Source organism: Columba livia, chromosome 3 (genome assembly GCF_036013475.1).
Source record: "Columba livia isolate bColLiv1 breed racing homer chromosome 3, bColLiv1.pat.W.v2, whole genome shotgun sequence".
NCBI classification, from domain to species: domain Eukaryota; kingdom Metazoa; phylum Chordata; class Aves; order Columbiformes; family Columbidae; genus Columba; species Columba livia.
The window spans coordinates 16896466-16922042 of NC_088604.1; the positions used below are offsets into that span (position 1 = coordinate 16896466).

The window sequence follows — 25577 nt, forward strand, 5'->3', positions numbered from 1 at the left end:
CAGGACAGAGGATTATTTGGGCAGGGAGGGCAGAGAACACGATGCACTAGTTCTAGGTTACTGGAAAAGTAACAATCCTTTAAATATGTTTTGGTTAGCTAGAACTCTGAAATGGTTTGGTGTTGTCTATACAAGGAGTATATCCTGGTTGTGTTTGGATAGTCTTTTTTGGTAGAGTAACATGCATCTCAAAACAGAATATTACATAGAAAACTGTTGATGTTGCTCTGTAAAATGGGTTGTGTAGTTGCCTGTGTGTAGTCAGTGTATCTTAACTAGCAAAGGCTGAAAAGTTAATATTGGAAGTATGCTGAGTCTGAATTTTTCTTCTTGTGAATCTGTTGAGACATTTAAGATTACATTGAAAGCTTTTCTGTAGCTGTAAAATTGATAAAAATATATCTACATTGTTGTTGCCCTTTTTGAAATGTAGATTCTCATCCACAATGAGCCACATACTGTAAAACCTGGAGAAAAGCATTACAATATGGCAAAAAGTTACCCAGATGATAAGAAAGATGCCTGGGATGTGAAAATGCTGCTAGAGGTAGGTTGTAACCCTTGAAAAATCGCGGGTGTTACAGAGAGTTACTCATTCTGCTGCTCTGTAGTAACAGATGAAACTCCTCTGCTTCCTTTGCGAGACGTGTAGATGTTATACAAAGTCAAACTGGCTGATATTCCCTGTAGCCCATGGTAAAGGGCTCCATTGCATAACTACAGAGCACACACCAATTAGAATTATTAATATGTGGCCTGAGTCAGAAAGGCAGTTCTGATATGTCTGACCCTGAGACTGGCTGCCTGGTGACCTCATCAAATTATAGCACTTGGTTTTCCCCACTCTGTGAAAAGGGGAGATGAATAGACAAGTTACGTAAATGAATGCATACAGTGTACTCGAGTATTCATTTAATTTTCTACAGCTCTGTGGGACAGCTAACCAGCTGCATTTTCTGACTTAACCAGATCTAGAAGATGCTTATCTGGCTCATTAGATAGACATTCTTATCTATAGACTTGTAACATGCACTGTGAAGTGTCTTAGAAAGATTTGACCTTTTTTTTTTTTTTTCTTTAAAGCAATTTAGCTTTGACATTGCTGAGAAAGCAGCTCACGTGTGCCTTGCTCATCTCTTCACGTATCAAGATTTTGACATGGGAACACTTGGACTGGCCTATGTTGGCTCTCCTAGACCTAACAGCCATGGTGGCATTTGTCCTAAAGGCAAGGCTTCTTTTTCTTCTGTCCCAGTTGTGGGTTGAAAGCTAATTTTTGTTACTTGTGTTTAATCATCTTCTCCAGCTTTCATGGAGCATGATGTGTTTTTGCCTAGACTCTAGTCTTTGTTTTTTGGGTAGAATAGATGGGCATTTTCTTGGCTGGAGCTGGAAAAAGAAGGGAGGGAAGGATAAAAGTCACTAAGCTCTCTGCTGTGAACGAGCTGGCTGAAGCAAGCCCTAGACCAAGGGCTGCTTTGTGTGGGTGCATCTTGCAGCGGTTCTGGAATGGCACACGCTTTTTTCTTGGGAATTTCTTATGTCTTCCCCTTTATTGTGATATGTGAGCTGCTGGTGCTGAGCTTGAAAGATTCCCCACTCCAAAAACTTGCAAATGGCAGGGTCTTACTGGTGAGCCTGTGAGAACAGTAAAGCTGTTTGTTTCCCCAAGCAAGGATTCTTCTCTCCCTTAAAAAGATATGAAACCCAGAAAAATATTTGTCAGTTTTTATTTTACTTTCTCACTTCTATAGCTTATTATAGTCAAATTGCAAAGAAGGACATCTATCTGAACAGTGGCTTAACCAGCACCAAGAACTATGGGAAGACCATCCTCACAAAGGTAGGAGAGTTTCCTCCTCTGCAGAGCGTGAACTTTCTGTGTACATGTGTGTGTGGTGGTGTTGTGTGCCCCTGGACTGCTCATTCAGATTGCTCCTGTGTGCCTCTGCATTGTGACAAGCTCCCGGGTTTGCTCGGAAACAAACTGCTGGTTTCCCACTTGAGTCACAACCCTGGGGACAAGGATGTGGGTCACAAAACCATTGTTTTTGTTCTTGCTGGCAAGGGGAGTTGCCACTGAATGGAACTCAAGGTTGAATTCACTGCACAACGGGAATGAGGAAACATAGCTAGTGTCTAGTAGGAGCTGTAGTTGTCCACATATAAACAGGATTTTGATATCTAAAGATGAGTTTAAATGTACTTTGCTTGAAAAAGAAAACAAAAGAAAACCAACCTCATCAGACAAACCAAAAACAAACCCCTGAACAGAACAAGCAGTATTATACAACGAGTAGCCTTATAGTAAGAATAAAATTACTCTGCTGCTTCAAAGAAGAAAAAAAGTAATGTGTTTGCTATTGCATACACCTCCAACATGTGGATGGACGATTGCATATGCTTGGTCTGTTCCAATTGCAAGATAAAGCGGGGAAAGTAGGAGGTTTAGTTTAAGCTTTTTAATGGAATTCATCTGCCCTGATTTTTCTGTGTGTCCTGAATAAGCAGAGCAGAGAACAGTATAATAGGCAGGGCTTATTACTGCTAATACTAAGTGTAATGTAAATTGATGCTGTCTGGATTTTTTTTTTTCATGCTTGATGAGATAGTAAATACATAAGGGCCTGAATATGAGCTTTGTCTCAATAGATACCAAGGCAGTGCATGTGTTTGCATCTACCAAATCTTTGCAGTTGGGCATATTTCTCTTTTGCTGACTTCTGCTGACTTCTCAGCTGTGCTTTTCTGTAGCCTGACAATAAAGGGAATTCATAATTGATGTGTGGGCTAAAACTTGGCACAGAAGCTGTCAAGAAGCTAGGAAAAAAGACAGTGAAGCTTTGTGTAGAGGGATGTTGACAAAGAACTCAAGCCGTTGCCATGCTATTTGCATTTGTTGTTCAGTCTCCAAGCTGGAGTTCTGCCTTGGATTACAAAAGAAATGGAATTTGCTGTCTTCCAGTGGCAGGCGCAGAGCTTGGGATGAGGCAGCAGGAACATTGCAGATTGATTTCACAGGGAAAGTGATGCATGGTGTCCACTTGGGTTGAAACAAAGAAAAAACCTTAAACCCCTTCCCCAAATTAAACATGGTGAAGCACAAAAGTGCTTCTGGGCAGCTCTCCTGTCTCTGGCTCTCACATTAGCTGTGCCTGCACTGGGCACCGCTGCTGCTCCTTGCAGTGCTTGGTTCTTCCCCTGCACAGCACCAGAAAAGACAGTTGGCTCATCAAACGTCATTCTCTCTGTCATGAACTGCTCGGTTCCTCGTGGTTAACTCTTATTCCAGTTTTATTTGTGGCTGTCACCTTGTGAGTGCGACAGCAGCTGCTGAGCAAGGCGCTGTGGGCAGGCACGCAGGGAGGCAAAGCCCGTTCAGGATCCACAGCACAGAGAGTCCTATCTTGCATAATGATGTTGGAAATCCATCCCTGTTGGGCCACAGCTGTACATGTCTTTCCTAGTAATAATGCAACAGAAGAGCTTAGTCAGCACTCTAATGTCATAATCCGTTTAGAAGAAATAATTCTAGTGGTAAGATATGGTAAACAAGAGATTGGCTAATTGTAGTTGCTTGTTTTTGTTTGGGTTGTTTTTTGTTTCAACTTTTTATGCCTTCCGGCTATTTAAAAGCAAATTTTGATGTTTTAGGTATCTACATTGTATTGAAAACAAGATTGAATCGGTATTCTGGGACAGCATTTTGCCTTCAGCAGTGGTTTAGTATTCAGACCTAGTCCTGAAACTTGCCTGTGGTAAAGGACTGTGATTTGATTTGCCTTCAGTTCCTTTCTTCTTTTAAAAAAAAATATTGTTCATAGGGAAATCCCTTTCCATCTCAGTGTATCTTAGAATTGCTGGTGGCCTGGAAGTAGCTGGGATCTCCTGTCCTGTCGTCCTCGGTCTAACTTTTTTCATCATTGCTTTTTTCATGTTCAAAAAAGGAGGCTGACCTGGTTACAACGCATGAACTCGGACATAACTTTGGAGCAGAGCATGATCCTGATAGTCTGCCGGAATGTGCCCCCACTGAAGACCAGGGAGGGAAATACGTTATGTATCCAATTGCTGTCAGTGGAGATCATGAAAACAACAAGGTATAGTTGCATAGTTTTCTGTCCAGGTTTGTGCTATGGTCAGTGACCCTTTGCATGGAAAGTCTATTTAGTTAATGATTCCTGTAGCTTGAAAAGGTCAGGAATGTAATGGATTAGCCATAAGAAGAAAACATAACTGGCATGCTGTTGGGTTCTCTGCAAGATAAACTCATATTTGAATCCTGCTTGTCACCTGGAGTTCATGGCATGTCCAGGTGCTTTTTTAATTAGTCGTTGTAATGAGCTCTGGCCACACATTCGTTAAAGCAAGTCATCAGCAAGAGGCAAATACATGTCGTTCAGTACCAGGCAGTGTTGGGGTGGTTGGGAGCTGTTAGAGTTGGGAGGGGCTGCCAGGTGCCATGGCTGTGGTGCTCCCAGCAGCTGGCACTGGCAGCGGGCACTTGGGGTTGTGCTTGTTCTGATGAGAAATCGAGATCATCAGGGGTATGTCTGGTGTGCAGTCTGGTCTGACTTGTGGTTCCTGCCTGGCCCTGCTGCCGAGCAGCAGTGTGGGCTCTCCCCATTGCTACAACTTCTCAGCCCTTCCCGGGGACGGTTGCTGCTGCTCCTGCGGCTGTGGGAAAGCTGGAGTTGGCTCTGTGACCCTGAACCAGACTGCATGTGGGTGTCCCTGCATTGTCACCTCGTACTGTCCTTTACGGACCCAATCATTACTTTCCCATCTTAGAATTTTTCCAAGGTATGGAGCTGGCAGTACAGAGGGAATGACTAATTTCTGAGACACCAGAATTTGGAGGAGAAAGGAGGTTGAGACTGTTTTAGGTGCCTTGTTGGCAGAAAGGCTCATTCCTCAGTGCTGCTCTTTCCTCTCGTGATTCTCTAGATGTTCTCAAGCTGCAGCAAAAAATCCATCCATAGGACCATAGAGATCAAGGCCCAGGAGTGCTTCAAAGAGCGCAACAACAAAGTGTGCGGGAACTCCAGGGTGGATGAAGGGGAGGAATGCGATCCTGGCCTCTTGTACCAGCAGGCTGATCCCTGCTGCTCCGCAGACTGTAAGCTGAAAGATGGTGCCAAGTGCAGGTAAGGGGACACAAGCTGCAACTTCTCTTACACAAGAAAGAAAAATGGGCCAGGCTGAAAGCCCCTATTGCCACCTGCAGTGTCACAGACCTACCTGTTCCTTGGCTTTAAGGCTAAACATGGGAGCTGAAGACAATAAAGGATTTCAGCAAAGGCTGCTATGTGCATGCACTGTTTGCGTACATTAACTTTTATAGCATTCTGTTACTTTTTCTGGGAGGTGCCAAGAGCTACAGGATTGAAAGTGGTGGTTGTTTTTATATTTAAGAGCACAATGACGCACTCAATATTAAAAATGTCCTGTGCAAATACAATTTTCTGCTTGCATTGCAAGGTTGCTTTAAACTGGAATCACATACTGGTATTTTCAAGAGTGCTGCAAAATGTGTTTGAGCAGACAACACAGTGACTGCACTGAATGAGTTCTCTTTCTGTTCTTGATCTTTGCGGTGTTCCTGGTACTGTTGCAATGTGATGTCCAGCCTGGTTTTTCAGAGTTCAGCTCTCCCCACCGTGTGGCAGTAGAGGGGTTGTGCAACCCGAAGAATTTTTAAAATTCTTTAATGACCGTGTTTGTGTGAAGGGTCTCGCATTACATGCAGAACAGAGACAAAGAGAGTGCAGAATAAAGAGTAGTAAACAGAGAAAAGATGTGTGGGGAAGAAAACAGTGGAAGATCTTCTCCGAAGTTGCACAGCAAGTGACAAGGGGATCCAGGTGCCTTGAATAAATGTAAAGATCCTGTGTTTTATCTCAATACGTTGTACTTGCTACATGCTTTTACCTTTGGGAAATGAAGAGTGAGTGGGTGTGTAGAAAGGTGGCTGTGGGAGGGGGCGGAGAGGGCAATGGTTTTGAATCAGTGAGTCAATCTCCAAGAAGCAGTGCTTCTTTTTCCAATAAATGTGTTTTTGCTAGCCTTGTCATACTCGTACTTCTTTAAAAAAAAAATTCTTTAATAGTTCTTCCTTTCATTTTGATCTTTCCACAGTGATCGGAACAGTCCCTGCTGTAAAGGCTGCCAGTTTGAAAGTGCGCAGAAGAAATGCCAGGAAGCCATAAATGCCACTTGCAAAGGAGAGTCTTTTTGCACCGGTAGGACACGGTTCTGTCCCCTTTACGTCAGCCAGTCAAGCGCTTCAGGCTCAGTGGCCTGTTCAATCTGCTTTCAAACTAGTGCCCTTTATTCATCCGGTACATGTAATTTTAGAGACCAGTTAAGCATCACGAAATTGCCCTATAATGAGTTTCATTGTAGTTCAGGAGTCACTTGGTGATCTACTGCCCAGTAGAACATGAAAAATGTTGATTTTTTTTTTTAATAGTTTTTTTTTTTTCCCCTCTTTCTTTCCCTTAAAAAAAGAAAAAGCAGAACAGGGCATGTCACTGTGAGGGAACAAGAATGAGCTGAATCTTGCCATAGAAAGGGTGAAATTACTGCAATTCCCCTTCACTCCCCCACTTGTTTGCTTCCTCCTCCTAATCTTTCCTGGAGGCAGAGTCAAGTCAGAGCTGCTGCTGCTTTGCTGCTGGTGCCCCCAGGCTCTGCTGCCTGCTCCTTGGTCACCTCAGCACCTCAGTTATTGAAAGCCTCCAAAGCCACTGCTGCCTCTGGGAGGAGCTGGCAGGCAGCCTGCAGATGAATGCCAAGAACAAGCTATTGGGGCTCCCCTGGATGAGTCTGGATGGCCTTTATTGCCCTTTTTCCTTCTGCCCTTCACTCTGACACAGTTCTCCCACCCCATTGACCTCCATCTGCAGGGAACAGCAGTGAGTGCCCTCCTCCAGGGAATGCTCCAGACGACACAGTCTGTGTGGACATGGGGAAGTGCAAGGATGGGGAGTGCGTCCCTTTCTGCGAGAGGGAGAAGAACCTCCGGTCGTGTGCGTGCAACGGTGGGTGACGTGGGACTGAACTGAAATGCATTGCTTCAGCTCTGCTCCTCGCAGAGTGCTGGCCTCGCTGTAGGGTTGCCTGTTGGAAGGAAGAGTTTCTGGTTGTTGAAGAAGTTTAAACTGTTGTTTTTTCAGGACTGGTGTTTTCTGTCTGGCACCTCAGTGAAAGGGGAGGGCAATCTCCCGCCTTCCATCTCCTCTACTGCAGGCAGATGGGAGGGGAAGTCTGGCTGTTCTCTGATTACAAAGAGATCCAAACCAACCTCTGGACTGGGCATCTGGCAGAGGAGTGGTGGCCTCCAGCAACAAGTGGTTAAAGAGATTTCAAAGAGGTTAAGGTGTCATGAAAACACAGGATCCCTGAGTCTGGTCCCCTGGTACTGCAAACCCGTCTGTCATATATTTCTATCAAAGCCTGGTTGTTCACTTGCTCTCATCCCTGCTCTTGAATCTGGTAAAGCCACTGGGACCAGGAGGAAAGCTCCACAGGACAGCACAGGGAACTGCTCTGACCCCCACCATTTGAGGTGAGGGCATAGCCAAGGAGAGGGGTGCCTAGAGGACCCAAGTCCAAGAAATATTTAAATCTGTGTCTTGGATGTGTTTGGAACCTCTTCTCCTACCTGTTGATTCCTGTGGTGTTGAGGCATCAGCCTGGAGAGCTTGGTCCCACTGTGTCCCCTCGTGTGGCTCAGGGCATCTGACAGAGTCTCAGGCTTGGTCATCACAGTGCCTGAAACCAGCAACTTGCACAGTGCTGCCTTCCCCAGGGGGAAGCTGGGCAGGAACACGGCCAGCCAGGGGACACGTGGGGCTTTGCGTCCGCCTGGTTATGGGTTGCAGGTGACTCTTGGTGCTGCGAGGAATGAGTTTGTGGCTTTGTTATTCATCCCTGAAGGGGTTTAAAAGATGTGGAGATGAGGTTCTTAGGGACATCGTTTAATGGCAGTGTTGGGTTAACAGTTGGAGCTGATGATCTTGAGAATCTCTTCCAACCAAAATTATTCTAAATTACAGAAACAGATAATTCCTGCAAGGTGTGCTGCCGGGACGAGCAGGATAGGTGCATCCCGTATGTCGATGCTAATGACCAGTTCCTGTTCCTGCGGAAGGGGAAGCCTTGCACCGTGGGCTTCTGTGATACAAACGTAAGTTTTCCCGGAAGTCAGCGTGCTGCATGCTCTACTGCTGTGGCGGGATGTTTGAGGCCTCTGTGACGAGGGCTGCGCTGGTAGAGAGAAGCCAAAGCTTAACATGCTGCTGAGCAGGGTGATACTGTGTAAGTGCCTCTCCACGGGGTAAATATTAATGGGTGTCTGAGACTGCAGATGACAGTTAGTTCTGCAGAGACCCGTGCAAGGTGAAGCTATTACCTTCTGCTGTTGCTTTTTGCCTCTTCTGCTGCTCCCCACAGCTCAGCCAACCGGCAGTTTGTGCAGGGGAGGTGAATGATCTGTAAGCTTGGCTGGCTTTGCAGTGCTCGCTATTTCAGTTGTTCGTGTGTCACAGAGGTACCCCGAGGTTAGTTTAAGGGACAACAGGGTCCAAAACAACTTTTATTAAACCGGTGAGAAACAGGGTTTTAATACTCCAAAGTGACTTAAATACAGGTTCGGATATCAGTTGAGGAAAATTATTAAGGGGCAGCAACTAATACAACAGGCGGTCCACAGAGTGCATGCACGTGGCTTCACCAAAACAGTGCTGGAGCCGGCCCTGAGTCCCGGAGAAGTACACACTTGCCTGAACACGGTGCAGGGTTATTTTAAAGAGATACACACACTCGTAGTGAGTACGGGAAGTGTACACTCGCGATTCTGCGAGGGTAAATTTATAATACACTCGCAATCCTGCGAGGGTTAATTTACTTACACGTGCAAATGTGCACGGAATATTACACATGCTTATGTGGAAGCACGGGAGGAAAATACACTCGCAATTCTGTGAGGAAATAATTTATACACGTGCTTGTATTGAGCACGGAAAGTTACATGTGCAAATGTGCATGGAAAGTACACGTGCTTGTATTAAGCACGGAAAGTAAGCGTGCAAATGTGCACGGAAGGAAAATACACCCGCGATTCTGCGAGGATTAATTTTACACGTGCTCATATGGAGCGCGGAAAGTTACACGTGCATATGTGCATGAAAAGTATAAATATACTCGCAATCCTGCGAGAAGTTTTACTCACACACGTGGCGGCAAGGCAAGCAGAGTCCCCATCCCGGGTGTGGGGGCTCTCGGTGGCAGCATCTTGCTCGTGCTCCGAGAGACCCGCGACAATGGGCGGAGTCTCGACGAGAGTCCCGTTTTTATATTGGCTGATCAGATCTGACTGTAGGCACTCTAGAAGCTTCTCTGCACCCCCACACTGGCTGTGGGTGCCCCTGAAGCCTCCAAACATCCCCCACACTGGCCACAGGTGCCCAGCGGCTCCCTGGCACCTTGGCACTCCCTTCTCCTAATGGCCCAGGAGTCAGGGTGCTCTGGGGCCAAACAAGAGAAGCTGTTAGCCTCAAGTAGCAGAGAAAGAGGGAGATGTGCCCACTCCTTCCATACTGAAAGAGGGAGCGGGAGAGAGGGGGGGTTGCATTCTGCCACATTGTGTTAGCCTGATTAATTTTCACTAAAATAGTTCAGGCCAGGGAGCAGTGGGATGAAGATCTGGCTGGCAGTGTCTGATGGGGACAGCGAGCCCATGGCACGGAGACTGGTGGGTTGCGGGCTCTCGGTGACCATATCCATGGTACAGCTGCACGGACAGTCATGTCAGCTGCAGACCCCAAGGACTGAAGCTAAACTGGGTGTTGGCAGAAGTGGATTTAGGAGGACATGCCTCAGCCCTTCTGCCAGCAAAACTGAAAGGCTGATGATGTGCTGTGTTAAACCAGCACAGCCAGATCTGTGAGTAAATGTGTCTGTAACCTTGGGCTCCTGAGAGCTGCTGCCTTCTTGGTGGGTAGAGGGAGCTGAGCCTTCTGGTGCTTAAATCTCTCCAGAAACTTCAGCTTCGTGTCCCCTAACACAGAGTGAGGGTGGGGCAGTTTTTGCATATTTTGGATATTAAAAATTCATCTGTTTTAGACAGCAATAGAATTGAAACTTTTGCCAAAATTAAGGCAGTCAGAATGGACTGGTGCTACTGGGCATGAGTGTAAACCTGTGTTCTGAATGTGAGCCAGGTGCTGCTGTGTCTGTAGTTTTTATCTCATCATAATCTTTGTCTTCTTCGCTCTCCATCTTATGCTTAGGTAGCATAAGATCGTTTTGTAAATAAGTCTTTACTTTTGCAGGGTAAATGCGAGAAGCAAGTACAGGATGTGATTGAACGATTTTGGGATTTCATCGACCAACTCAGCATCAATACTTTTGGTAAGAGATGTAACCATATCCATTGGGGTCTTGTTAGTTCATGACATGAACCTCTAAAGCCTCAGAGGGAAGTAAGTCGGCTGTTTCTATTCACCTGAACCTGTATGCAAGGGTAGCTAGTAGCTGTGTTTCATATATATATACATATATATGTATCTCTCTCTATTTTTTTTTCCCTGAAGTTTGACAATAGTGACCTGGCAGATCATTTTGCATATTTCCACTCTGTTATTTTCTAGGCATCTTCCAAATTTGCAAAGGAGGTGATAGCTTCTTGTCTGAATACCATGAAGTAGGTCAGTTAGAGAAAAGTCATTTTAGAGGTCAGCCAGATTTAGCGTAGTATAAAGGGGGCCTCAGTGGCATTTGAATGTCAACAGACTGCGAAAGGGAAACTTAATTTCTCCCGTATTTAAGCAGACCACTGTGGTCACGCACCTCAGGCTGTGTGCCTGTCCGGAGTCACTGCCCAGAGCCTGTGCATGGGGCTCCTTGGTGCCGATGCCCCCGTGCAAGCCCCAGGGTGTCCCTCTCTGTCACTAGAACCAAACCTGTTAAACAGCTGGTGCTGGACAATGACTGGATAACTCCCTACGCTCATGGTAATGCTGTGCTTACACAGTGTAATTATCTGGGCTTGGGGCTTTCAGTCTTTAGTTCCAGGGTCAAAAACTTGTTTCTTAGGTAATTGTTAAAGCTATTTAGCCTGCTCAGGTAGAGGCAGTTTGTCTCTTTGATATTCATATACCTTGTTTGTGGAGGCAAATCTCTTGACTATAGAATCTGAATTTGGTAACAGACTCACAGTGTGTCTTGGATAATCGAGAGGGCAGCTTGGCTAACTCGATATAGCTGGTTCCCAGTCAACTCTATAAAATGTTACAGCTTGTCAGTATTTGTCATCGGAGAAGAACAGAGGGGAAAAAAACCCTGTTATTGCTAACATCATTTTCTGAAATTGTATAATTTATTTTGTCTGTGCATAGTCCTGCAGCAGTTCTGTGGCTTGGCTTGCGTGAGCAGTGGCTGCAGGATGAGGACAGATGTGTGTGCTCATGAAACTGTATTTGGTAGGTAACTAACAGATTTGAACTGATTTCACAGGCAAGTTCCTAGCGGATAATATAGTGGGCTCTGTGCTCGTCTTCTCGTTGCTCTTTTGGATTCCTCTCAGCATCCTTGTGCACTGCGTGGTGAGTCAGCTGTCCTTGAGATGCCTGCTCTGTTGGATTGAGCTGTAAAACACCCTTTCTTTATGAAATGGCAGATGTCTGTGGGAGAAGGGGCTGGGAAGCTTTTAGCAAGCCCCAGGGGGGACCCCAACACATGCAAGACTTACTGCTCCTTCAACAGACAAAACTCCTGCTGAACTCTGCCGGGCTCCGGCAGACCCACTGCTCCTGTGGCTGTTCTCTGGAGCCCTTCCCATTCTTTCCTTGGCAGATTTTCTTCCTCTGCCTCCCCGGTTCTACCCAAGTATAATTTTGGTAACTTCCATTAGAGTCAAAGTTTTTTTGAAGCCCTGCTAGGAAATAAGACACCCACATTTTGTGGGGAGAGCCAGGGCAGAAAGTGGTCTTAGTTGAGCTTGGGCGGATGGGTAAATAGACCAAGCCGACGGCAACTGAGAGGGTGGACCAGTGGCCATGGTGCTGACAGCAGTGTGGGGTCAGAGCAGAGGGTTCCTGCGCCCACGGGCACCCCTGGGATGGACAGGAAAGCCTGGGAGGTAGGGGAAGGGAAAAGAGCCTCACGCTCTCTTGTGTCCCTGCAGAGAGGTGGGAACAGGAACCTCAGATTGGGAAACTAACTTTCTTATTTTGTATGTGTGTGTGTTTTGTTTTGCTTTTGTTTGTTTTCCAATAGGACAAGAAATTGGACAAGCAGTATGAGGAGAACACCAAGTCCCTGTTTTGCCCCAGTGTAAGTTACTATCTGGATGTGAATGGCCAGGACAGTGTCCCGTTTATTTTAGAAAATCTAAACCCAAGGTGTGTGCAGGGTGTTTATCAAAGAAGCGAGAGCAGACAGACCTGGAGCCCCATGCCTCACGCTGTAGATGGATGAATCAATTTGAGGGGAAACTGTTTTCTTGAACAAGTCTGTGTTGCATCTACCAAGCACCGCAGCTTGGCGGGGTCTGATTCCTTCCTGTGAGATCTGTGCCTTGGCCTTGCTGAGGGAGCAGCTCCTCAGAGCAGCCGCGGCTCGTGGGGCAGGAAACGGCTCTGCCCTGTGGAGCAGCAGGTGCCTGTGTACGGGCTCCCCTCGGCACGCCTCAGTCAGCAGCTCCAGCCCCAGGCTGCTTGTTCCCAGCCAAGCAGTGTCAGCGAAGCACAAGGCTCAGCAGGGTGACGCCACAGAAAAATCTCTGCAAAATGTGGTGTCTTTGCTGCAGAGTGGCTGCTTGCAGGAGTCAGCTTCTAGTGGCCAGGTGTGCTAAAGCCTTCCAGTTGCTTATGGGAGAGCTGGCCTCAGGGTGCTGGGACCTGTCTGTGACACTTCTCAACTTGGAGACACTGATTTGGGAGAGGGGAAGAGCAAAAAAGTGCCTAGATAAATTTTAATTATGGTCCAGCACAGGGTGCCTTTTGACATAGTTTTGAGTATCCTGCTCAGTGCTTTGACAGCCTGATTCCTATTACTGACTGAAACATTCCATTCAGGAAATGTCATTTAGTAATGGGAGTGGGAAAAAAGCCTTGCAGAGCTCCTGTACGAGCACTGGGGAAGCAGTCAAAGACTGCAGAGGCGGATTGTCACCTGCTCTGATGTACCTGAAGGTGATCTTAGTTTGAGTCCCCCGTAGCTGGTCTTGAATGCCATAAGAAAAGTCACCTTAAAGCTTTATACCTGAACTGGATCAATAAAATCCCCAGCAGAGCACAGGTGTGTAGTTAATGGTCTCCTTGCACCAGCAACAGTTCAACGAACAAATCTTGCATCTTTTGGTTCTGCTGAGGATTGAGCAGTTGGGAAGTGGTGTACTTGGTAGCAGGTAAACCTCTCATCCTGCCCAGCGTTAGCATTTGCTCAGGCTCGTGGGGACTTTTTTATGCTGAGAAATCTCTGGATATCGTCCAAACCATTCTCAAATAGCAGCAGCAATCAATGCAGTTTAACTTTCTCTGGGCTACAGAATCTGGGTGTGATCACAGTGGTCCCTCCAGTCTCTGACCCTGCGTTCAGTGCAGCTTCTTGCACGTGGAACAGGGAAGTCTGTAGACTGGGGCAGTGGCACAAGCTGTAACTTTGGTTGTTTCCCTGCACTGAGCTCAGTGTCATCTGGCTTAACGCTGTGTTTCCAGTCCCAGCTTTGTGCTGGGCCCAGGGGAGGTGGGGCTGAGCTGTCGGCTCTGTCCCATGAGGCCATTGCTCATGGTGCTTTATGTGATGAAGGAACAAGCAGAGATAAAAAGGCCTTTCTGCCTTTAGTGCTTAGCCTAAATGGATTTCTTGAAGAAAAAACAAATAATTACTTCTCTTGGGTGTTCCCTTGCTCTGAAGTAAGTGTAAATAACAAGTGTGGGTGCTCCTCAGAAGGTGCCTGTTGTCTGTTCCCCTTGAAAATGGTGCAAAAGCTGAGCTCAGGACTAGAACCTGGTTGCTTTTCCCTTGTGACATGGCTGCTCGTGTCTTGCAGAACGTGGAGATGCTCAGCAGCCTGGATTCTGCCTCTGTGCGAATCATCAAGCCCTTCCCGGCGGCGCAGTCGACGAGCCGGCACCAGCCGCTGCAGCCCATCACTGCTGTGCCCGCTGTGCCCGCGGCACCCAAACAGGACCACCAAAGAATGGACACTATTCAGGAGGACCCAAGCACCGACTCGCACATTGACGAGGACGGGTTTGAGAAGGACCCTTTCCCAAATAGCAGCTCAGCTGCCAAATCTTTCGAGGACTTGACAGACCATCCTGTCATTAGGAGCGAGAAAGCTTCGTCCTTTAAGCTACAGCGCCAGAACCGCGTGGACAGCAAAGAGACAGAATGCTAGTGTCTTGCTGCCTCTTAAACGTATGACTTGTGTCTGCAAAATAAGGATCTAAAACCATTTCATTTATATAAATATAAATATATGTATATATATTTTTGTGAGGGAGTGGGAGAAATAAGGAAGTGACCTACTGCAGATGCTGGTCATGTGTATGACCTTCCTTAAATTACATTTATTAGAGCATTATATCTTTTAAAAAGGAAAATCCAAACTAAAACTGGCTTGTTTTTGAAGCTTTTTGGTTTTGTTTTTCTATTTCCTTGACCTTTAACATTTCCTTCAACCTGTGGTGCAAAACCAAATATCCTGCTGGATATTGGATTGTGTATATCAGCCTTTTTTATAATTTTAATATTTTGTAGTCTGATAAAATTAAGGGGCTTTTAAAAACAAAATGAAAACACTGCAGTGTGTTCCACGTAGAGTAGATCATGTAGTAATTTAAGGTACATGTAAGTAAAAGTCTAAACAGATGCCTTGAGAACAAAATGAGAGTAATGAAACGGATAAAAACATTCAATGGAGGTGCATAATTGGAACAAAGAAGTTCAAGATACGCAGCTTCTAACGAAATAAAAGGGTCATACAGAGGTTGTTAGACCTTACATCAGGGGCGTTGAACTCGTGTTCACCGGGGCCACATCAGCCTCGCAGTCACCTTCCAAAGGCCGAATGTATAAATGTAGGAGGAGTTACAGTTATATGGTCCTAAAACTACATTTGGCCCTTGGAAGGAGACTGCGAGGTTGATGTGGCCCCGGTGCAAATGAGTTTGACACCTCTGCCTCACATGAGGCATGGAAATGCTCCTCTAGCGTGAAACTCTTTTGTCTCTCACAGTGAGGTTGTCTTGTCTTCGTGTCTTCCTTGCAGAGAAGGGCTTTCTCTGGGAGTTCCCCGCTCTGCAGTGAGAGGCTGGTGTGCCACAGCTGTCTGGTAGGAGAAAGAGGTCTAAGTGGAGAAATCATTTCTGTGGGTGAGGGCTCTTCTAACCAGCTTTTTACAGTGGTTGTTTCAGTGCAGAAATGTTTCTCCAAATGTTATTTTGAAATAGGTAACGCTATTGTTGAGATGTTCAAAGAGCTGAGCCTTAGTTTTCAGGTCTGTGTGGCCTTTGGAAGCTCCTACTGCATAAATTAATGGGAGGGGAAAAATTTACTCCACTGCAGTGGGGAGCATTTGTTTCAAAACAATGGTGAATTTAATAAAAAAATAAATAAACCTTTGTTAAGCTTACAGAGCAAATATAAGGAGGAGACTTCATGGATTCCGATCCCCATGCAGGCAGAACAATGTGCTGTTACAATCTGGTCATTGAGTGGTGTCCTCTGGTAGACCTGGAGATGCGGTAAGGTGAGCTGGGGCTGGCACCTGAGCCTAGTTTTAGTTTTAGCAGATGGACTGACACGGCGGAGTCACAGCGCAGCTGTAGTGAATTCTGCAGCTATTTTCTCCCATAATAATCTGTTGAGAAAACTGACATAAAACACAACCGGGGTAGAACCCTTTTAATGTTGCGGAGCCTGTGCCCAGTCTCAGGGGAGATGCAGCAGTGGAGCCTTCGTAGTTTTACATGTGAGGAAAAGGAACCAAACCTGTGCCGAAAGGATGGGGGGAACCCACCCCTGTTCCCCACCAAGGATACTTGTTACACTAATACTTGAACGTGTGCCTTATAGTGTTCCTATCCGACTAGGTATTGAGTTTTATATACTGGTTTTGAACTTTGTTTGGGGTTTTGTTTATTTGGGTTTTCTTTTTTTTTTTTTTGATTCAGTGCAAAGTATGTTTGTGAAGAGTTAATTTAATTCCCAATACAATAAGAACTTTTTATATTAAAAAAAAATAGTTAAACAAGAGCTGTTTCTGTGAAGTCATTTTCTGAAAGATCTGAATTCTTCAGTTGCTAAACCCCAAGTTCGAAGTCCAGCTGGTTCTCTCTCGCTGCTCCCCTCGGCTGCTGGGGGGCAGACCTGGAGCACCCACAGTGCAGACCTGCACCTGTGGGGCTGCCCTGTGTCCTGGGTCACCAGGTGTCCTGGGGATTACGGTCGGTTCTGAGGGTGAAATTCATATTTAAGGTAAGGGCGTGTGCTCAAATGCCTTCTCAGGTAGCAAATGCCTAAGTACATGTTCTTGACACTGAGGCTGTTACTTCCCAGATGAAAACCAGGCAGTGGCAGGCACTTGGGAGCAGGAGACATGTTTGAGGCCAGCCTTAGGAACCAGGGAGCGCATCCCCCAATATGAGCTCTATTCCAGAAACTGCAGAACCGGCACTTGCACAATTTGTTCATAACATCTTGTGCACGAAGACCCCCAGGGAGCCCCTGCTGCTCTTCAGGCAGTCTTTACTGTAAGCATTTATTACAGAAAGGCCAGTCCAATTTGATATTCATAAATATTTGTAAACCAAACTAGCTTCTGGTCTAGCTCCAGGCATATGAAAAATGTGTTCCAGTTTATAACACTCTTCTATAGTAGATGACAGGTCTTGGCCAACTGTTATTTAACAAAGCAAAGGTGGCCTCATGGTACTCACACCACTGGACGTCTTCATGATCTCATCAGTCTCTGTCTCCCCCAGTGCATGAAAACCACACCAGTACTGGCCCCATCAGGTTTGTGCCAATGTAGCTTACTACAGCCTGGAATTATGGAAGGGTTTTATTTGCAGTGATATACTATTTATTTGTTCTTAATCAATGGTCTGGTAGTGTGCTCATTTCTGATGCCATCTGTCTGGCTTGCTAATTATTTTTAACCACTTTTTTCCCATGCTTGCTGAATTTCATCTAGGTTTCAGAGCTTTTTCTTTGCAGTTTGTAAAGGTAGTTTTAGTAGTATAATTCTGTTCTCTTGGCCAAAAGCTACACATAGTATGCATCTGTTATATCAGTATTTAAAGGGTGGCTACAAAGAAGATGGAGGCTCCCTTTTTTTATAAGGAATCACATGATTGGGATGATGGGGACAGTGGGTACAAGTTACTTGTGAGGAGATTCCAATTAGACACAAGAGGGGAATTTTTCATGCTGAGAACAATCACCTGTTGGAATAATCTCCTCAGGGAAGTGGTGGATTCCCCAACATTGGACACTTTTAAGTTTCATTGGGACAGGGTGCTGAGCCATCTTGCCTAGACCGTGCTTTTGCCAAGAAAGATTGGACTAGATGATCTTTGAGGTCCCTTCCAACCTGGTTTTCTATGATTCTATGAATTCTCTAAATTATGGCTGAATACCAAAGCTCGAACTTGATGTCAAATGCCATGGTGCAGCTTTGTCAGCAGTGACGCAGACCCTTCTTCAAGATCCAAGCCTCTCAAAATACACATGGGCGTCACATTTTATGTTGCCAAAAAAAACATGCACTGCTTTATAATGTGTCTACGTGCAAGAGCCAGGCATAAAGAACTACTGCTGGGGCCAGAGTAAGTTAAACTTTAAGCCCCTGCTCTGAGCTACAATATTTCACTTCTAAAAGACTTGTTAAGCTCAGATAACTGCTTTTAGTGCTATGTTACATCCAAATAAATTAATGTGCACTGACATTAATGGCTCTTGACAAACTCCGTGCTGCTGCCTCTTACAGCTCCTGGGTGATTAAAGCTCATAGATGGTACTAAGCAAGCTGTAGGCCCCAAAGCTCAGGGCAGCCTCTGTCCCTTGGACACAGGGCGGCTGAGACTGTCACTTTCCTCCAAGTCTTCCAAGGAAAATGCTGCACAAGCAGCACAAACCACACCACGGCACACTCAGTGTGGTCTCACCTTTATTGTCCCACAGGCCAGGGAGAGGGGACACAGAAGAGCATGGGCAGGGCCTCCTCAGTGTGCTGCTGGGCGTCTCACAGCAGGCTGGCCGCGGGGTCCGTGTGGTCCACGTCGCGCCAGTAAGGGAGCAGAGTCGGAAAAGCTGACAGTTTTTTTTCCAGGCGTGACCAAAGTTGTGCTGCTAGAAAGCTGTTGCCTTGTGTTGATAAATGAAGACCATCAGACAAGTAGGAAGAGAAATCCTACAGGGCAGGTTAAAACCATGTATTAATGTATTGCCTAGTTGCAACTAGAAGGTTTTCAGTAATTTTTAAGTAAGTTTTTTGAAGCCAGCTGGTGTATATGTATGTGTGTGTATGTATATATATATATATATATATACACACACACACTGGTTTTGGTCTTCACCATCTGTACTAAAATATTAAGAGAATATCCTGATGGCCGAAGTCACTGGTATTCAGCAGGAAAAGATCACGGGATTAAGTGATGCAAACAGAACACTGAAGACTCCCTGCGCTGCTGCCCAGCTTCCTGCAGCAGGGAGTGCGGGAGGGAGAGCAGATTCAGAGTCTGAACCGGAGTTATGGAAAAACTTTGCAATCTCCAGCGCATGGATGGGTTTGGGTATTTGGTCAGAGGCAGCACCGAGGTACCCGTGCACTGAAGTTGCCCCAGCGCCGTGCAGTGGGCTGGACCAGCTGTCTCCAGAGGCCCCTTCCAACCTCAACTATTCCACGATTCAAAGTCCAGACAAAAGGTTATTTATGTGTAATGTACCCAGGGGACACTGCTAACCAACTATAGTAGCCAGGCTGTATTAAGCTTTATTTTTCACAGCCCACTATGAAGCACTCTGGATTATTTTTTTTTTTCCTTCCCCAAAGTGCAATTCGGATAAATTTTGTATCATTTCAGTGATAACAAAGCACTATGGGTTCCTCTATGCTAAATGATGCATTTCACAATTCATGACAGTTTTCTTCATGACATCATACCTCATTTTTTTGCATCAATGTCCAAAGGTCAATTACATCCGTTCCACAGTCCATAGCTGCCTGAACACAGGCCTGGGCGTATTCCCCGGTGGTGGCATTGTGGCGATTTAATTTGTCACCTGTCAATGGGAAACAAAGAAAACATTTAGCAAGGGTGACTGATACAGCTCCATTTCTGTCTTCTGTGGTCCATGGTGCCTATCAGTTTGTTACACCCACGAAACAACCATTTACAAACCAAAGCTGACACATCTCAATCTACGTGGCTGCAACCTATAGCCTGACCACAGAGATGCCATGAGATAGAGCCACAAAGATGATGGAGTGGAGCATCTCCCTTATGGGGAAAGGCTGAGGGAGTTGGGGCTCTTTAGCTTGGAGAAGAGGAGACTGAGGGGTGACCTTATTCATGTTTATAAATATGTGAAGAGTGAGCATCATGAGGATGGAGCCAGGCTCTTCTCGGTGACAACCAATGAGGAGACAAGGGGCAATGGGTATAATCTGGAACACAGATCCATCTAAATTTGAGAAGAAACTTCTTCTCAGTGAGGGTGCCAGAGCACTGGAACAGGCTGCCCAGGGGAGTTGTGGAGTCTCCTACTCTGGAGACATTCAAAACCCACCTGGACACCTTCCTGTGTAACCTCATCTGGGTGTTCCTGCTCCAGCAGGGGGTTGGACTGGATGAGCTTTCGAGGTCCCTTCCAATCCCTGACATTCTGTCACCAACGTCACTGCCTTCTGTGCAGACAACAAAGAGCAGCCCGCAGAGAGGGCTTTGACTGTCTCCCACAGTGCTCTCATCTGCAAGTTTTTCACGCCTCTTTTCACACCTGGATGAAAGTTCCTGTGAACATCATCACCCTCATGTTTCACATCTCTCCTTTGCTCTGGTATCTATCTGACAAAACCAGAAATAAGCAGAACATTTCTGCTGGATACTGACAGAGGGTAGGTGATCTGATATTGCTGCTTACTGTGCTCACAATACTTCATTTGTGGTCCACAGTCTGAGATCGCCCTGTCTTTTGTTCCATCCATAGACAGCAATTTCCTTTAGACAGATTCAACTCTGTAAATGCAAACTTCCTCCCTCCCTGCCCCATAAAAAAAGGAGAGCTTTACAACAAAAATGAATTAACATTTTTCAAGTGTTGTTTGATAGCTAGGAGCCAGATAAGCAGCATTCATGGTGTGCTCACCTAAGAGATCTTCAAAAGGACGATACGGCCACATGTTTGATCTGATCCGCTACAGCTGCTACTGTCTTACACAATTTCTGAGTATTACTCTAGGACTTTCTCTCCTTTTCCAAATTAAATATAAAAAACTACCCTGCTGGATGAAAGACCACACAGTCCAAAATCTGTTTTGCACAGTGATTGCTGCCACACACCAAAGCCCCCCAATGCAAAGTCATGCAATAACATAGTCTAAGTTAATGCAGTTTAAATATGAGGTCATCTTCAAAATGTGACCGCTTTGATTGGGTACACCACTCAGGCCACACAATGCCACCTGTGCTAGAGAAAACCCTGCAAACACTAAGGTGACAGCTCTGTATTCACCTGAATCAATCTCAAAAGTCTTTTATAATAACCCTGCAAGAACTGGACAAGCTGTCCCAGTGGAAAAGAGGACACGCTCTGCGGAGGTGGAACTGTCGCTGCTGGAGTCAGTGGGATTACGGCAATTTCCACCAGCTGAGGAACACGAAGTGAGCGGTGCTGTTATGTCTCCATTTTTAGAGTGAGCTTGAACAACATAATGAGAAGTAATTTAATCACCTCTTGCTTCTTTATCAGGTACTTCTATTAGCATCCTTAGAATATTATATTCTCTATTGTTTGGTGGTTTAATTTAAAATAAACCTGGCTAGGTTATTACTGCTTATCCAAATAGATGTGAAATATGCTGTGACTATTACATTTTCTAAGGCGCAATCGCTGCCAGAATTTCTTCCATTGTTCATGTTATTTTGGAAGCGAGCAGCACATGACGTAGTCTGCCTAGGACATCTCGGCAAAACCTGCGTTCTCAAAGGGCAGCCACTTCTGTCAGTTTTATGCACAAACAGATCAATCAAGACTTTCAAAAGGATGCTACTAATTAGTCAGTAGTTACTCCACGAGCTTATCCTAAAGCTGTTTAGCACAACAGCCACCAGTCCTCTTCCATCAGCTCAAAGAACACAACTGCAGTCTGGCACAAGCACAAAGCTGAATCATTTGCCAGCCTGGGATGAGTGACTTACACTCTGCCAGTAAAATGCACAAATTCCACCATCCATATCATTTTTTTACCTTTGGCAAGACATTCCTTTTCCCAAGTTGGTTCATGAAGAGGTGGCGGCGTTATCAAAATAACCCTGTCTTCAGTAACGTCTACTGACTTCAGATACCGTATCATGCTCTTTAAGTTCTCAGCGTATTCCTCCAGAGGAACGTGTTGCTTGGGGTTCAGATCTGTCAGGGGATGGAGCACAGGCAGCCACGATGTTAAACTGCTTACAGATTTGCTACACAACATTTTTAAGATGCTCTCTCTTACAACTCCGTATCAAATCTCTCCTGGAACAAAAACTAAGATTTTTCACTCTCTTGGATGCAGAGAAAATTCTGGAAAAAACACGTACAGTCAGTCCTCTGTGCACTGATGGTATCGTTTTGATCAGACCAGCTCTACACGCTGCCATGCTTATCTTAAAGATAATCCAAGTTCTACCTTCGCTCATTTCCTCAAGTCATCTGTCAAGAACTATCAGGCTGCTTTAAAGGCAGAAAAATCAGCTAAATGCCCAACTCCAGTTTTAGGTGATGGATATAAGACTAATTCTTGAGCACTTTGAAACTTACTTTTAATACTAAAACTTGGTGAGAGAGAGAGAAATAGAAGGCACTGCATGGTTTAAATATGAATAAAATGATTGAAAACAATCCACTGTGAAAATTAAAAGAAGGCAACCCATTCACAGAAAAGTGGCAGGAAAAATATGTGTAATGTTCTGAGTTTTCTGCTAAACTCTATAACTCTATTAAGAGAACAGGTCACAGGGATTCAAAAAAAGAGCAAGTGACGGTACCTTTCAAAGCACTGTCATTGGCTCCAAAGAAGATAATAACCGCAACAGTGCTCTCAGCACCAGTGCTTTTAGTGATCAGCCTTGGAAGGATCAGTTTAGCCCATCTGGTGTTGTACCCGGAGAATCCACGGTTCACAACATCACACTTTCTGAAACAGAAACACATATCAAAGAGAACACCAGAACAAAACCTGGGAAAGTCTGAACCATTCCGTCAGGATACCTGCCCTGTCCCTCTCAGAAACAATGAGACATGGCAGTTTTTGGTGGGATTATGACTTTATGTTCTGAAAGGGCACGCGTAGACCGCATGTGTCACCTGTCACTTACACTATGAAACCAGAACAACGATCTCAATGATCACTAAGGATTTTTTCGTTCAAGCTTTAAGTGGAAAGAAACACCACCAGTAATGGGCAGGTTAACACTATGGCAGTTCCACTTCAATAAAAGCATCGATGTTAATACATAAATATACATTATTTCATTTCATTAACTTGTGTTGGTTTGCTTTTAGAAAAGCTGCATGACTTCTCGCATGCCAGAAATGACGGCTGAAATGTAAGCTCTTACCTGACCAGCCTCTCCGACACGAACGCCCCCCATCCGCTTCCCTGGAAGGAGTGCTGCGGGCAAGGAACGCGGTCAGGCCTCCGCCGCACAACTGGCCCCAGCAGGCCAGGCCCGGCCCTGGCACCTCCCCGTCTCAAAGGCTCCCTCCCAGCTCGCTGTCCCCGCTGTCCCCGACAGCCCCGGCGCTGCCTGAACACACCACCCGCGCCACGGGAAACACACCGAGTCACCCGCAATGTTAGAGATAGAATTTCACTGACGGTACAATCGCCAGGTGTCATTTATGTCCAAATCTTACCCAAGCAAAGTGTAAAACAAAGCTCTGTGGCTTTCACTGCTTAGAAGGGGCCTATAAGAAAGATGGGGACAGATTTTTTTAGCAGGGCCTGGTGCGATACGACAAGGGGTGACGGTTTTAAACTAAAGGAGAGATTCAGCTTAGATATGAGGAACAAATTTTTTACAATGAGGGTGGTGAAACACGGGTCCAGGTTGCCCAGAGAGGTGGTGGATCCCACATCCCTGGAGACATTCAAGGCCAGGCTGGACGGGGCTCTGAGCAACCTGATCTAGTTGAAGATGTCCCTGCTCATTGTGGGAGTTGGACTAGATGAGCTTTGAAGGTCCCTTCCAACCCAAACTATTCTATGGTTCCACAGGACTGTACCTGCAGGGGTCAGCCCCTGCGGTCCCTTTGTAACCAAGCCTGACAGCTGGCAGGCTGTGGTTTCATTTTGGCTGATGAGGCTGTTCCCCATTTTGTACTTTATTTGTAAGACCCTTTCACTGTGCCTTCATTCTGGAGAGCGGCTCTGAAAAATCGTCTCCCCACACGCTGCTTCGGCCTGCAGTTCGATACCTACCCCTAATTGTGGAAAAAACAATCCCTCGTCCTGCACCACCCCCCTTACAACGCCCCACTTGTTCTCAGCGCTGCACAGTGAGTTGGTTCAGACAACCAATATCTCATTAAATACAACCTTTGTTTGCAGCCGAATCCTCCTCCACCGCAGCAGGGCGGCGGGCACCCAGAACCAACACTGGGGAGCTGGTCCTGCCCCAGGGGTGCCCACAGCCCAGGGCCGGGTCACACCGGTGCAGAGCGCGTCTGGGCGGGGGTGTCGCTGCAGGGAGCGACACACGGGGGCTGCCCCAGCAGCGGGGACAGGGATGGGACAGACAGACAGACAGCGGGCTGGGAAACACCACTGCCAACAAACCACCACACGGGAACCTTAACTCTAAAGCTCTAAATCTCACAAAAGAGCACCAGGCCGGAAGCTCCAGGAACGCTGCGGTGGGAGATGCAGCAGGGCCGCGACTGCCGGGCTGCAATCCCGTTCCACGGGCTCCTTCCCGCCCCCCGAGCGGGGCGGATCCCCTCACAGCGGATCCCATCGCGGCCCCGGGGCAGCCCCTGCGCACAGCGGCTCACGGGTCGGTCGCCGCCATGCACTCGCTCCTCCCGAGGCCCGGGGAAGCGCGCTCCCGGTACGAGGAACAGGGATGTTCACGGGGCTCTGGAGCTCCGGGCGGAACCGCAGGGCCGGTACCTCAGTGATGGAGTCTCCGAAGAGGACGACGCGGGGCCAGAGCAGGTGCCGCCCGCGGGCTCCCGCCTCCGCCAGCGCCATGGCCGCGGCCGGACGTCCGCCGGGCAGCGGGGAGAGGCGGCCGCGGCGCTTCCTCTGCGGCGGGAAGCGGGGCCGCTGCGGCCGGGGAGGCTCCTCCTTCCTCCACGGCAAAAACCGGCCCCGGGTTCCAGCTCCGCCGATGTTCTATCCCTTCCCCCCTCTTTAAAAGGCTGATTGCGGGAAGTGAAGCGCGTCCCCCTGCGGGCGGCCGGGGCAGCGGGCGGGTAACAGATCACACAGCAGCACCCCGGCCTGAACAGACACCAAAAAACATGCATCGGTTCAAAATAAGCAGCTTATCTGTTCCAATGAGATACTTCGGGATTTTTCTTTTGTTTTAAAAAAGGCAATTATGTCCTTTAAAAGACTTCATACTCAGTTTGCCAATGACGTACAATTTGGGGAGGAAAGCTCTCCTTAATTCCGCTAATACTAGTAATACACTGCTATAAAGATTATTGGGTGCCAATTTAATCTGCTGAGAAATGATGAAAAGTTGCGCCTACAAGAGAAAGTCCTTTTGTAGAAAACTCACCTTCTGTGGACGCTTTTCAGCGGGATGTACTGCTTGGCACCAGCCCCAGCTGACGTGGTCTATCATTAGTAGTTTAAATTCTCCTCTCCGTTCTGATCCCGTTTCACCAGCGACAGGGCCCGTAGGCGCTGACTGTCACAGAAACAGCGACGGGAGACATTTACACTTGGAGGTGGGTTTGTTCATCTAGTCCACGTACAGTTTCAAAGCTCCAGTTAACCCCAGTAAGCCAACGTGGATTCCATTTTAAATGCAGACAAAAGCAGATCGCAGCATGCAGGTAATTGCTTCCCTGGTAGGAACAACATTTACATAGAAGCTTGATTCTGAGCATATGCAAACCCAAAACATTGAATTTATCCTCCAGCTGGTCATTAATCTTCAAGAATATAAGCCTTTCTCAATTTAATTTTTGTAATTCTACATTTAGGTTAAGAATTTTTTCTTATTTCTTGTATGTATATATATCACAGTATCACAGTATCACAGTATGTTTGGGATTGGAAGGGACCTCAAAAGATCATCTAGTCCAATCCCCCTGCTGGAGCAGGAACGCCTAGGTGAGGT

At 46.5% G+C, this 25577-nt stretch overlaps 2 protein-coding genes across 12 annotated transcripts in view; one reads left to right on the top strand and one right to left on the bottom strand.

Annotated features, from left to right (window-relative positions):
- ADAM17 (ADAM metallopeptidase domain 17) overlaps window positions 1-16269 on the top strand; it is a 37459-nt gene extending 21190 nt beyond the window's left edge. For all 3 annotated transcript variants that reach the window (XM_065059551.1, XM_065059554.1, XM_065059553.1), the window contains 12 exons: window positions 434-547; window positions 1084-1228; window positions 1755-1843; window positions 3948-4100; window positions 4948-5147; window positions 6139-6242; window positions 6909-7043; window positions 8061-8191; window positions 10338-10416; window positions 11521-11609; window positions 12283-12339; window positions 14060-16269. In XM_065059551.1, the coding sequence (XP_064915623.1) occupies window positions 434-547; window positions 1084-1228; window positions 1755-1843; window positions 3948-4100; window positions 4948-5147; window positions 6139-6242; window positions 6909-7043; window positions 8061-8191; window positions 10338-10416; window positions 11521-11609; window positions 12283-12339; window positions 14060-14410 (1647 nt within the window). In that variant the 3' untranslated portion in view covers window positions 14411-16269. The remainder of the gene's footprint in view (window positions 1-433; window positions 548-1083; window positions 1229-1754; window positions 1844-3947; window positions 4101-4947; window positions 5148-6138; window positions 6243-6908; window positions 7044-8060; window positions 8192-10337; window positions 10417-11520; window positions 11610-12282; window positions 12340-14059) is intronic.
- IAH1 (isoamyl acetate hydrolyzing esterase 1 (putative)) lies at window positions 16197-24916 on the bottom strand. Of its 9 annotated transcripts, none has more exons than XR_010471853.1 (7): window positions 24395-24916; window positions 22842-23030; window positions 22269-22417; window positions 21490-21651; window positions 19184-19302; window positions 18183-18427; window positions 16197-16467 (listed from the first exon to the last, which is right to left on the bottom strand). XR_010471853.1 is itself a non-coding variant. In XM_065059557.1 (6 exons), the coding sequence occupies exons 1-6, from the start codon at window positions 24751-24753 to the stop codon at window positions 18260-18262; spliced, it is 1146 nt and encodes a 381-aa protein (XP_064915629.1). In that variant the 5' UTR covers window positions 24754-24916; the 3' UTR covers window positions 18172-18259. The 9 variants fall into 9 exon arrangements, 4 of the variants coding, with proteins under 4 accessions (XP_064915629.1, XP_005506962.3, XP_064915632.1 ...); XR_010471852.1 differs by having other exon boundaries at window positions 16197-17058; XR_010471855.1 differs by having other exon boundaries at window positions 22842-22894; window positions 24395-24646.
- Between the last annotated feature and the right edge of the window lie 661 nt (window positions 24917-25577).

Excerpts from the sequence above, each read along its gene's own strand:
- IAH1 (XM_065059557.1), bottom strand. The coding sequence starts at position 24,753 with ATGCATGTTTTTTGGTGTCTGTTCAGGCCGGGGTGCTGCTGTGTGATC. Across the intron at positions 23,031-24,394 it reads TCGGAGACTCCATCACTGAG|GCAGCGCCGGGGCTGTCGGG; the intron begins GTACCGGCCCTG and ends TGGTGTGTTCAG. Across the intron at positions 21,652-22,268 it reads CAATGACAGTGCTTTGAAAG|ATCTGAACCCCAAGCAACAC; the intron begins GTACCGTCACTT and ends ATCCCCTGACAG.